The sequence below is a fragment of the Vicugna pacos genome, chromosome 17, assembly GCF_048564905.1.
Source record: "Vicugna pacos chromosome 17, VicPac4, whole genome shotgun sequence".
Classification (NCBI taxonomy): domain Eukaryota; kingdom Metazoa; phylum Chordata; class Mammalia; order Artiodactyla; family Camelidae; genus Vicugna; species Vicugna pacos.
Window position 1 is genome coordinate 16797969 of NC_133003.1, and position 13882 is coordinate 16811850.

At 38.5% G+C, this 13882-nt stretch overlaps 1 protein-coding gene across 6 annotated transcripts in view; it reads left to right on the forward strand.

Moving 5' to 3' along the window:
* The first annotated feature begins 4414 nt into the window (after window positions 1–4414).
* NKTR (natural killer cell triggering receptor) overlaps window positions 4415–13882 on the forward strand; it is a 48466-nt gene continuing 38998 nt past the window's right edge. For 3 of the 6 annotated variants that reach the window (XM_015236345.3, XM_006200686.4, XM_015236347.3), the window contains exons 1-2: window positions 4564–4694; window positions 4880–4960. In XM_015236345.3, the coding sequence (XP_015091831.2) occupies window positions 4903–4960 (58 nt within the window). In that variant the 5' untranslated portion in view covers window positions 4564–4694; window positions 4880–4902. Of the gene's footprint in view, window positions 4541–4563; window positions 4695–4879; window positions 4961–9983; window positions 10010–13882 lie in introns of those variants that run through there. The other 3 variants (XM_015236343.3, XM_015236346.3, XM_072941063.1) reach the window with 3 other exon arrangements.

The window sequence follows — 13882 nt, forward strand, 5'->3', positions numbered from 1 at the left end:
GTTTTATACTAGGTTTGATGAAAAGTAGAAACTCATGGGGAGAAATGTGATCGGACAAAAGGGTATGAGATGAGAGTAGTAAACGGGGGTAAACTTGGCAAGGCCTTTTCGTTCAAAATCTCAGTGTCCCTCTGGTTATAGGGAGGGCACCTCATATATGAGGGTCTCATGACCAACTTCATGGGAGAAAGTCAGAGTTCTTCCAGCATCTGCCATTTCTTAGACTCCTTCAGCTTAAAATATTCAATACACCAAGGTATTTGGCGCTCCATATTTTGGAGCATCCCCTAAATCCCAATAATGTTCTTTTGTCACAAAACATCTTTTTGTTGATGTGTCTGAATCAGGAGCCAAAAAAGATTCACACACTGCATTTTGTTGATGTCTTTTCAGTCTTGAAAATGTTTAACAGTTCCCTTTTTTTTTTCCTTTGCCATTTGTTGAACAAACTAGGTCATAATGACTCTAAAACTTTTCACATTTCTGCATTCGCCTGTTGCATTCCTGTGGTGTCATTAAATATGTCCCAGTAACCTCCCACTTTTCCTGTAAAATGGTAGATCTAGAGGCTCATTCAGATTCAGGTTCTAATATTTTTGGCAAGAATACATCATAGGAAGTAACAGGAACTTGCCTTTGCATCACACCTGGAAATAACCTGATTTGACTTACTATCAAGTTCCCGTTATCTTTTCACTTAAATTATGATCTACCCAGCTTTGATCTGTTACTTCATTGGGGATTAACTAATAGTAATTTTCTGTTTTATCATTCTTTCTGCCTTTATTAGTTTTGTTCTATAAAGAACTTTCCCTCTTTGAGACTCATCTGTAAAATGAGGCAAAGAGATACTTGTAAGTGAACCCCAAATGAAAGCCTCAGGTTCCTGGCTCCTTTTGAAGTCAAGGGTTGCAACCAAGGGAGGCTATAATGTGTGAACAGTGAAGAGACATCTCACTTTGAATCTTAGACCTATCAAAATCTCTGAAAGCTCTGTTTCCTCAGCTCTAAAATGGGGATAATGAAAGTAGTATCTGCCTCCCGAGGCTGTGAGATTGAGATAACACAGTTGAGAGCTAGGCACATGGTAAACGTTCGAGTGTGTTAGCTCTGTGTTAACTGAAGGCTCTGAACCTTCTCAAGTCTGGGAGGGAGGCTGCTCCCCCATCCATTCTGCCATCCTTAGGGTTCTAGGTCATTATTGGTCTCCTCCCTCTACTAGTCACGTGGTTGGTGCTCATACTCTACCAAGTAGGCTGCTCATGGGCTGCATCTGATCAGCAGACATGGTGGGCGCTGGACAGTGTCTTTAGTTCTGAATTAGTTGCTAACATTTAAAGATAAGAGGATTCCCCATGAAAGGCTGGATTTCTAGCAAGGCTGGGCTTACAGAGCCACATGGCAACCATCAGCTGGAGTGAGAGGGCAGCTGACCCCCTTAGTTAGACAGGGTGACTTGTTTACACAGGGTCTGGCTCTTACTGGCATGTGAACACCAGCTGATGTTTCACTTTCAGCCTCCCCTGAAGCAGAGCCTGAAACAAGGCCTTGGGTGCAGGTTTATTTGTGACATGATGCTTGCTCAGGAAGGAGTAAGGGAGAGGGGAAAGACACGGAAGGAGAACAAGCCACTAAATCATTGTGTGAGAACTGCTAGTACCAAGGGTTCTCCTTTTGACAGTCACAGCCAAATCGATCCTGAGTTTGTAAACTCCTTGGACACTGATTTTCTACTACTCTTGAGGATAAGAAGGGAAGTATCAGTCCTTTTGGTGGTTGCTAACCCTAAGTCTGCCTGTCCAGCAGTTTCTTCACCTTGACCACAGACCAAATAGCATAATTTATCTTCTATTATCTGAAACAGAATTTCAATCCATAGGGCAGAATAAAAGAACTCTGAACAAGGAGGGAACCTAGACAGAATGTATTTCCTCCTGCTTATTTTACAGAAGAAGAAACTTAACTCCAGAGAGATCAAAGTGATTTGCCCCCAGGTCACATTATCAGTGGCAGGAAGGAGACTTTATTGGAGTGTCAAGACTGAATTTCAGGAGATTTAAAGTACTTTAAGTACACTCCCAAATTAAGTAATTCCTTCTTGGGCTCTAAAGCTTACTTACACTGAAGCTAGCTGCCCCAAAGCACAGTAATTACAAAGCTAGGCAGTGATCCCCATCCTTTCGTTTCATGAATCTTGGTGTGAAAATTAGCTTTACCGACCCATTTCATCTCTAAATAGGCATTACATTTCATGTTTTTCAAACCTATAAATGGTTAGCTGTAATACTGTAAGCAAAATCAGACCCAGGACCACTAGCTTCTCAATTCAGCCTAGTTACAAACGTGAAACCCAGGAGACTGTGGCTCTGATAGATACTGTACTCTCACAGAGGTAGAACTGGCAAACTCTGACAGGGACAGCACTTTCTTGATGGTGTGGAAGAATCAAAGATCTGTCTGTATTTGACACATGAGGCACAGGTACAGAAGCAGGTTAGAAACTACCTCAGTGACCTTGATTTTGAAATTTATGATGAAACCACAGTAATCAAAACCATGTGCCACTTCACACCTATTAGGTTGGTGATTATAAAAAAACAGAATTTTACAAGTGTTGAAGAGGATGTGGAGAAATTAAAAGTCTCATGCACTGCTTGTGGGAATGTAAAATAGTGAAGTTGCTATGGAAAACCATATAGCAGTTCCTCAAAAAATTAAAAATAGAATTAGCTTATGACCCAGCAATTTCACATCTGGGTATACACCCAAAAGAACTGAAAGCAGGATCTCAAAGAGATATTTGTACACCCATCTTCATAGCAGCATTATTCACAATAGCCAAAAAGTGGAAGCAACCTAAGTGTCCATCAACTGATGAAGGGATAAACAAAATATGATATATATGCAATGGCATATTTGTTAGCCTTAAAGAAAGAAATCCTGCGATATATGACAATACATATAAACTTAGCGCATTATGCTAAGTGAAATAAGCCAGACAAATGATTCACACTGAGTGATTCCACTTACTTAAGGTATATAAGAGTCAAACTCATAAAAGCAAACAATAAACAGTGGTTGCCAGGGAAGGGATGGAAGTAGAAAGGAGCTGTTAATCAATAGGCATACAATTTTAGTTATGCAAGATGAATACATCCTATAAATCTGCTGTACAACATTGGGCCTATAGCTAACAATACCACTGAACACTGTCAAGAGGTGGAGCTCATGTTGTGTCCTTACCACAATAAAGTAAAACTTTAAAAAAAAAAAAAAGTAGAGAATGGTTGCTACAGCCTGGGTAGAGGAAGTTATTGTTTAATTGGTATAAAGTTTCAGTTTTGCAAGATGAAAAATGTTTCAGTGGATAGACGGTGGTGATGTTTGCACAATAATGTGAATGTACTTAATGCCTCTGAACTGTACACTTAAAAATAGTTAAGCAAAAATTTTATGTAAAGTATATTTTACAATTAAAAAAAAAACCTGAAAACAACAATAAAAACTCAAGTGTGTCCCCAGCCTCAAGATGCATAAATGTAACAAATCAGAGTCCAGAAATAGAACCTGCACACATTTGGCCACAAGCCAAGGTAATTCAATAGATAAAACACAGTCTTTTCAACAAGTGGTGGCAGAACTACCTACAGGAAAAATAAATAAATAAACTCAACTTCTGACAACATACTGAAAAATTCTTACAGATCATAGACTTAAAAAGGTAAGACTACAAAACTTCTAAAACATACGAGAAAATCTTCATGAGCTTGGGGTAGGCAAAGATTTCTCACACGTAAAAGCACAAACCATAAAAGAAAAAAACTGATCAAATGACCACCAAAAATTAAAGCCTGCTTTGCACCAACCACTGTTGAAACAATGAAAAGGCTCAGACTGGGAGAAAATATTCGCAATTCTATAAATCTAACAAAAGATTTGTATTCAGAGCGTACAGATATCATCTGACAACATGTTAGTACCCAGAACTCTTGCATTCTATAATAAATAAGGCGAAGAACTCGATTTTAAAAAAGGGCGAAGGTCTTCACCTGACTCTTCACAGAAGAGGTAGAATGGCCTTGAACACAACTATACCAGTGATGTTGGCGCCAAAGCATCGTGGGAACGAACGCACACCTCAGCCTAAAAGGTCTTTGAAGTGAGACAAACGGTCTAGCAGGAGGACAGTGTCATCACTACACCTCAAGAAAGAGAAAAGCCAAAGTTCTGTCAGTTTACTAAACTTCAACGACTGCCTTCTCACAACTGTTCCGCAGCTGTAGGCAACAGAGAAGCCTCGCGATATCCGTAAACGTGTAGACGGCACTTCAGAAGGAAGACCGGAAGTAAAGGGCGCAGGCGCGCCCAGTGCTCTCAGATTGGGGGACTGATTCTAACGTAAAGGGGGGAAAGGGCAGGGCAGAAAAAGGACTCGCTCAGGTATAGGATCGGCGGGTCTGGAGGCTCTTCCAGCTCCCAGGCACGCCCACGTACGCACACCCCTTCGGTTAACCACCTCCTTCGAGACCGTGCTCTCGCGGTATTTGTCTCGACTCTCGCGGGGTTTAGCGTGGCACTAGGAGGCCGGGTCTGGGGGCGGGGGTGGTGGTCCGTTAGTGGCGTTGGGCTCCGGCCGCGGTGGCAGCGCTCTCTCCTCTGCTCGCGAGGAGCTGCTCAGGCTGGAGGCCAGCCAGGTGAAGAGCTCGCCTGCATGTGTGTGCGCGCTCCATGGGAACCGGGAGGCCTTGGGTGAGGGGGCGCCCCGTCCCGGCCTTCGGCGCTGTCGCGACAGGCCGGCGGGAGGCGACAGAGGCGCGGGCTCCGCCCCAGCCCCCGCCTTATCTCCCTCCCTGACCGCTTTCCTCCCCATCTCTCCCAGCTCTTGCCGCCACCTCGGTCGCGATGGGGGCGCAGGACCGGCCGCAGTGCCACTTCGACATCGAGATCAACCGGGAGCCGGGTGAGCCGGGAGACCGGGGAGTCCTGCGGGGCCTGGGCTTGCCTTGGGGAAGGGGAGGGGTCTATCCTCATCATCCCTCCCTGAAGCCTTTTTGGGAGCTGGTAGGCGCAGTCAGCGCTCCCTTTTCTCCTGAGCGAAAATCTATGGAGAGAGGGGTGGCCCGCGTACCCCACTCCCACCCTAATCGGAGTCCAGGCCTCGCCCTCTCAAATTCCATGCCCCTCTGCACTCCTGGACCGAGAGTTCATGCCATACTTAGCGCCAAGAGAACGGGTGCGATCCTTTTTGGACTTTTCCTCTCTGTGTCTCTAGTGGGCAAACACTCTGAATTCCGATTTCTGGTATCTCACTGTGTACTTTGAGCTTTGGACTCCTCTATTCTATATTTCCTAATCGTTGTATATCGTTAATAGGTTAACTCTGCTTTCATTTTTCCTTAAGTATCTTTAGCCAGGATTTCTTGGTTCGTGGGAAAATGACTTAGTGCAAGTCTTGTGTGATAAACCAAAGCATTCTGTACTAACAGACTTTGAAGCAAGTGTGGGCTTAGCATTAACGTTTTGCCTTTAGGGAATCCAGCCATTCGTTAGTATATTTTGTAGAAAATAAAGTATTTTCTTATAAGAAGTTGTTTCATTCTAAGTAGCAGGGCGTGCAGGGTTCTGAACTGTTTTCTTGGCTTTTTTTTTTTTAAGTATGTGTGATGGAAGTTTTAATTGGAGGGATATGTACAGTCTTTGTGTACGATCTTGTTGGGCAGATTCTACCTGCTGCTGTTCTAGACTCTGAGGATACAGCAATGAATAAAACTAAGGCCTCCTTTACTTTTAGTTTACATTCTATCAGGGGAAGGCAGACAATAAGCCAGGAAAAAAAGTACAGTGTCTTGTAGTAGGGTTACTATTTTAATAGGTTGGCCAGAAAAGACCATTTTGAGAAGATGACATTTAAGCAGACCGGAAGGAAATAAGCTGGTGAGCAGTGTGGATATCTTTGACAAGAGCATTTCTTGTAAAGAGAACAGTTAATATAAAGGCCCTGATGAGGGGGTGTACCTGCATGTTTGAGGAACAGCAAGAAGCCAAGGGTGGCTGGAGTAAAGGAGGTAACAGTAACAGGAAATGGATAAAGGCCATAGAAAGATCTTTGACTCAGTGAGATAAGATATGGAAGAATTTTGAACAAAGGAGTGATGTGATCTTAGAAATTTTGTTGCATTCTCTGTTTTTTATATTTTGAGACTTGATGGATCTTAATCCTTATCGTGAATACATGTTTTTGAATAACAGGGCTTATTATTTTTTTTAAGAATTAAAAATTACCTTTACTGGAAAGTAAAGGTAAAGCAAAGGTTTTGTAGCCATATAAAGTACTTTTTCCCTTGTACTTTCCGCCCAGCTTTGCAAATTACTTTTGTTGTAAAATATCTCCAGAATATATTTGGTAAATGTTGAATGAACTTAAGTCCCCAACATCCAGGGTAATTAATTACAGTACCATTCTGGTAAAAGTGACTAGCACTCTTGAGAACACTGAATCATATAGAAAGCAAGGGATGCTTACATTGTTCTAGGTTGAACCAGTTGATAGTTGGCAATTTCATAATCAGTCTCGTATATAATACTTCTCTAGCACTTTTCAGTATATTATCTAAGAAGTAGATACTTGATTTTTACACAACTTTTAAGGACTGCTTGAATTGTTTGAATTGATGTGTCCTGTTTCATAGGATTTAACCTTTAGGACATATGTCATTGAGTTCTTATTCAAGTAATACTCTTGACTTCTTGTATAGTTAATAATTCACTTGATATAAGTGTAAAGTAATATCTGATTCACTTTGATAAGCAAAAATCCTTTCAGAGTGGCCATACTGTCCACATTAATGAGACATCAAGAAATACTGATAAAAATTGAGTTGAATACAGCATATGTATTCTTTTTCATTATTATCAGTGGAATTTGTATATTTTGTAGCAAACAAGTTAGACTTTTGAATTGTAAAGCTACCAAATTAATGCAAGTATATATTAAAAGAAGAAATGTCTTTAAATTGTATGAATATAGTTACAGAACCATTCATGTTATTATTTCTCTTTGAGTGAGTTTTAGTAGTTTGCAAATGGTCAGTTTTATTTAGTTTATGTCCATAGAGTAGTTCAGCATAGCCCCTTAACTTAGTATCTTAGTATTAGTGTTAATTTATTAACTTAGTGGGATTGATAGCGATGTCTCCTCCTTCATTCCTCATATTGGTAATTTGTGCCTGTTGTCTTATTTCCTTGACCAGTTTGGTTAGAGATTTATCAATTTTACTGTCAATGCAAAGAACCAGATTTTTGTTTTATTGTTTTTTTTTTTATTTTCTGTTTTCAACTTCATTGATTTCTCCTCTTTATTTCTTTTTTTTTCCTTCCTTTGGCTTTATTTTGCTCCTCTTTTTCTAGTTTCTTAAAGCAGAAACTTGAATTGTTGACTTGTGACCTCTCTTGTCTAATATTAGCATTTAATGCTATAAATTTACCTCTGTGAAGGACCCCACAAATTTTGATGTTGTGCTCATTCTTTTTCAGTTCAAAATATTTTCTAATTTCCTTTGCAGCTTAGTCTTTGATGCATGAACCATTTAGAAGTCTTTTGCTTTCCGAGTACGTACATGTTTTGCAGTTGTCTTTTTATTAATGATTTCTATTTTAATTCCATTATGGCAGAGAACATATTTACTTTGTATGATCTTAGCTTTTTAAAATTTATTAAGGTTTAATATGTTCTATTTTAGTGAATTTCCCATATACACTTTGAAAAGAATGTACATTCTGCTGTTTTTGTGTGGAGTGTTTTGTAAATGTCGGTTAGATCCAGTTGGCTAATAGTGTTCAGTTCTATATCCTAGCTGATTTTCTGTCTGCTTGTTTTATTGATTAACAAGAGAGAAGTACTGAAGTCTCCAGTTATAATCATGGGTTTATTTCTCCTTTCAGTTTTATTAGTTTTTGCTTCATTTACTTTGAGGCTCTTTTGTTAGGTAAATGCATCCACATTTAGGATTGTTATGTCTTCTTAATCAGTTAATTCACTTATCATTTTGTAGTGACCTTTTTTATTCCTGACAGTTTTCCTTGTTCCAAAGTCTGCTTTGTCTAATGTGATACTCCAGCTTTATTTTTGTTAGTATTTACATGGTATGTCATTTTCTGTCCTTTTACTTTTAACCTACTTATTTTGTTATATTTAAAGTGAGTTTCTTGGAGATAGCAAATCGGTGGGTCTTGGTTTTTTATCCATTCTCACAATCTCTTTCAATTGGTATATTTATACTATTTACGTTTAATATAATTGTAATGTTTGTCTCTTTAATAATTGTTTTTGCTTCCTCTTTTTATTCTGTTCTCTTTTCTTGCCTTTTGAATTATTTGAACTTTTTTCAATATTCTTTTAAATTTTTTCTACTGAATTTTTTTTTCTATTGAATTTTTGATTTATCTCCATACCGTTTTTTTAGTGGTTACTCTAGAGATTACAATTACTGGCTTTTCACAATATACTTAGAATTAATATTTTACCAATTCAAGTGCACTGTTAAAACCATCCCACATATAACATCCTTTACCTCTTAATTTATGTTGTACTTGTCATATGTATTACATCTACAAACACTGAAAACTTGCTTTCAGATGTCACACATATTTTAAAGAGCTTAAGAGGAGAAAAAAACACTCTTATCTTTACCCTTTCTGTTACTGTTTGTTCATTTTTGAAGTTCCAGGTTTCCTCTGGTAGCATTTTCTTTCCACCTGAGAAATTTGTTATAAGCATTTCTTTGGAGCAGGTCTTTTGGCAGCAGATTCTCTATGTTTTCCTTCAACTGCGAATTTTATCTTGCCTTTATTCTTGGAAGACATTTTCACTAGATACAGACTTCTGCATTGATAGTTGTATTCTCTTAGTACTTGAAAAATGTTCCACTGCCTTCTGGTCTGTAGTGTTTCTGATAAGAAATCTATAGTCATTGGAATTGTTTTCCCCAAATGTAAATGTGTTGTTCTTGTCTGGCTACTTTAAGGATTTTAATTTTTTCTTTAGATTTCAGCTGTTTGATTGTGATGTGAATTTCTGTGTGTTTATTCTCTTTGGGATTTGCTGGTCTTCTTGAATTTGTGTCTGTCTTCTGCCAAATTTAAGGAGTTTCTAGATGTTATTTCTTCAAATGTGTTTTCTGTCCAACAGTCTATTTCCTTTCTTTCTGGGACTTTGTTGAAACAAATACCAGATCTTTTGGTATTACTACACAGGTCCCTGAGGCTCTGTTCATTTTTTTCCCCCCATCTTTTTTCTCTCTGGTTTTCAGATTGAGTAATTTCTATTAGCTGGTCTTCAAGTTCATTAACTTTCTCCTCTGTCATCTATATCCTTCTGTTGAGCACAACTAGTGAATTTTTAGTTTTGGTTGTTGTATTTTTTCATTTAAAAATGTCCTTTTGGTTTTGCTGGAGACTTTCTATTTTTCCATTCACTTTAAGAGTTTTTGCCCTTACCTAATAGAGTATGATGATAATGGTTGCTTTAAAGTCTGTCTGATAATTCCAACATCTATATCGTAATGGGGTTGCTGCCTTTGGTAATCCTTTTCCTGTGTGAGATAAGAGATTTTCTTGGTTCTTTAAATGTCAATAAATGTTGAATTGTATCCTGGACATTTTGTATATTATGTTATGTCACCCTGGGTCTAGTTTAAATCCTGGGGAGAATGTTGACTTTTGTTGATGATGATGTTGTTATAGCAGGCAGTAACTCAATGAGGCTCAGCCTACAAGTTCTTACCCACCTTCTGCTGTTTAGGGTGAGGTCCACACGTGCATAGTTCATGAATAAGCCCAGGAATTCATGTACAACTTAATAGGATGGTTTTCTTGAGCTCGCTCTCCTTTGAGATCTCCCCAATGTATTCTGGCCTTTAGGGACTCCCTTTTTTGGTCATCTGGCTGGAAAGTCAAGGTTTTAATTTCCCTGTTCTGCCATGAACTTCCCATGACTGGATCTGTCTCTGAGGTAAGTGGCAAGAGGGGAAAGTAAAATGCAACAGGGATTCTTCCTAAGCTCTTGGGACCACAGTTCCTCTAGTTAGAGAAGGGTTCCCCTCCCTTGGAGTTTTAAGTGCTTCTCTGGTCACCACTGCTCTCACTGCTGCCGCCATGCGGAATTGTCTAGGAGCTGGGACAAGAGAGAATGGGAAAAAAACAGACCAAAAAAATGAAATTATCCCCATTCACTCTGATCTGTAGGGGCCCCCTTTCTAGAAATAGAGAGCTTTTTAAAGAGCTGTTTCTCTCTGTACCCAGTGTGCAGTTTTGGGTTTCAGATTACTTTTGATTCCAGGTTGAGAGATATGAGAGGAATAACAAAAGCAAAATTCGTTGCCAGTTTAGGAGACTTTTGTATTCTGACGTCATTCCCCAAACTGCCTGCTACCATTTATTTTTTCAGACCTTAGATAATTGTTCCATGCTTTCTGTCCAGGGTTTTTCAGTTGCATTCAGTAAGAAAGGTAGGGTGGAATATATTTACTCCATCTTGACTGAACCTAGAATTCCTTATAAATTTTTAAAGATGTTAACTGGTAGAAATTAGCCAATCTTTTTTCATCATCTTCACAAGTAAATTCATGTTTTCTGAAAACATTAGCTTTTTCTGTGAAATATGATACTCAGTTTGGAAGTATAGATATGAAATCCTTATTGACAACTTCATTTTTCTGACAGGCAGGCCCACCCTTCACTGGTTAAATGTTAGTTCTCTCTAGGGTTGTTAGTGGTTGGTTAAACTGAAGACCTAGGGCAGACATGAAATAGGAATCTTGTTTTTCCTTCTTTGGTGCCTCAGGAACTTGCCTTATACTTGCCTTATTCACATCTTGTGTCAAGAAGTGGAGTATTGGAGTCCAGGGGACCAGGTTTTAGATGTCTGTTGCAAACTGATTTAAGCCAGTTTATCAAGAATGGCCATTAGGTTCTTTTTGGCTCACAGCTGAGAGTCACAGATAAGTTAGGTGATGGCTATAGATTGCCTGTCATAATCTTGCTACCAGGGTACAGTGACAGCAAGTCACATTTGCCACATGCAGATGTTACCAAGCAAGTATGTACACAAAGAAGTCACTCAGCCAATACTGTAAGTCTGATGAAGTCCCAGGACTGTCCTTTTCAATGCTCTAAGCACTCTGTATGAAAGATTTCTGGTCTTGAAAATGGTCATGCAAATCTTTTAGTACTGTGCACCAGACTCCTCCCAAATCCTGGCTAGACCCAGGACCTTTTTTGGTGGACCCAGCCCAGTCACTCCAAAGGGTGACTCTCCAGATTTATATGTCCTGTTAATGCAAGGGTATGGGATATCTCCAAATGTTTTTATTCAGTCTATATGTTCTGAACATCACTAATTTACCATTAAAAACCCATTTCTAACATTCATCTTGCTAATTACAAAGCCTCTGGTGGATTAGAGATAAAGATAGCAAAAGCACTATTAGAAAAGCACCCTTGGAGGATGGCCTTTGAGTTATCACCCCTGGAGGATAGCCTTTGACTTATCACCCCTGGAGGATGTTTCTCCTAAGGTATGGTTTTAAACTCACATGATTCCTTTGTATCGGAATGTCTATATAAGGTATTTTGAAGTAAATTATAGTTGTAATATACTACGTTATAATAGTATAATGGTGTAGCCCTTCTGTTTTTAAATTGCGAGATGCTTTCATGAGGCCAGGAGGAGTCAACCTCCCATTTTTTCACTCCCATTACAACAGATCAAATGAAGAGCAGATAGGAAAATGTAACTGTCTTGTTATGCCAGACAGTAATGAGATTTGCAAAAATGTGAAACAGTGACTCAATCTCATTAAATTTTTTGTTCATATTTGAAAATGTAAATTATTAAAAATAACCCACAGTAAAAGGTCTTTAGGATCCTCAGTAATTATTATAGACTGTGAGTCCAAACAGTTTGAGAGCTCCAGTTGTAGGCACATGGTTTCACAGTACTCAAGCATTGGGCTTTATCTGTAGAGGTTTTAAATTTTTTGTTTGGATATAACTTCATGTTTATAAGAAATTGAAAAATAACACGGTAAAAAGAATGCCCACCTATTCTTTACCGTGATTCACCTATTTACATTTTATACCATTTGCTTTATTAATCTCTCTCCTTATCTCTCTCTACACACAATCTTATCTGAACTATTTGAAAGTAAGTTACCTACATCATGGCTCTTTACTCCTAAATACTTCAGTGTGTATTTGTTAAGAATAGGGATATTCTGCATAACCACAGTGCAGTTACCAGCTTCATAAATTTACATTGACACAGTACTTTATTTTTTTTAATTTTTTAAATTTTTTGGTGTACAGCTAATGTTTTAGTCATACATATACATACATTTTTCATTACAGGTTACTACAAGGTATTGAATATAGTTCCCTGTGCTATATAGTAGAAACTTGTTTGTCTGGTTTTATGGGGATTCTCCTTGTATTTCTATGTAAGAGATTCTCTGCCAAAGTTCAGTAGATATTCTGTGCGAATTGTTCCATATGTACATGTAGTTTTTGATGTATTCTTGGGAAAAGGTGAGTTCAGTTCTGCATCCTTCTGCTCCACCATCTTGGCACTTTCTAGATACAGTACTTTAATCTGTTACCTCTCGTGTTCGATTTTGTCAGTTGATCTAAAAAGTCAGTTGTAGCATTCTCTCCCCTCCAATACAAGATCAAGTCTAGCATCAGATATTACATTCAGCTGTCATGCCTCTTAATCCTTCATTTTTATAGCTTTGTGTGTGTGTATTTTATGACATTGGTAGAGAAATACGGCCCTCTTCCCTCCTTTTTAAAAGACAACATTACTCACTTTGTGTTTGTCAGAGGCTTATAGTTGGTTTTCCAAAATAATGACCAGGGTGTTTCTTTAAAGGGATACTTGACTAGAATTTTTTCTTTTTGTGGGCTTCTGACCAATATCATAAAATTCTGGCAGTTTATCAAAATAGATAAAATGGGGATATCATTGAAATTGGTATTTTAACTTTACTGCTCAAGGTTCACATGGATCGAAGAAAGTAAATTAGAAATATGTTCTCAGTAAACATTGTAAAGTGTTTGGAACTGAAACCAAGAAATACGCTTTAAAAAGTAAAGAGGCAGACAAATGTTTCAGTACTACTGATGAGCTTGGGTAAGCCACTTGACCTCCTTGTAGAGAGAAATGCTGTACTGTTTTGTCTTACTGTGGTTCTAAAGATAGTATGACAAAGCTTGCTTGTATGCAAAAATACCCTTTAAACTTTAGACTCACACTCAAGATAGCTTATGCTTTGAGACAGTGCAAGGCATGTGAGATCTTATTTGTACTGAGGGAACAGGAGAATTGCATCTCCCATCTCATCCTGGGTCATAAGCTCATGAATAGAGTGACTGGAGGCAGTGGTCTGCACTATTTCAAATGATTTCTCCCCTTTTTGTGTACTCATACAGTAATAGGACCAGTGCAATAGTGTCTGTGTAAAAAGGTTCTTGGAAAGAGGAATTAAATAATACAGCCACCTTTTTCATAGGTGTATACAATATCAGAATTCATTACATTGTATGTCTGAAATATGCGTAGTTTACTGTACAGGAATTACACCACAATAAAAGTTAAAAAAAATAATACAACCACCTGTCTTTCAGATTGTGTTATTGCAAAATGAATTTATTCTAATGGAAGGATGAATGAAGGAGCACAGTTTTAATTTAGCAGACTGCTGTTTGTGTTATGACACAATTAGATAACAGTGGGGGAGCGAGTGGTGTGGGAGCGGAGGGCAGTGAGCAGCACTGCTATTCTAAGTTACTCTTGTCTGTCCTGACAGTAATTTGAAAGACCACGAGA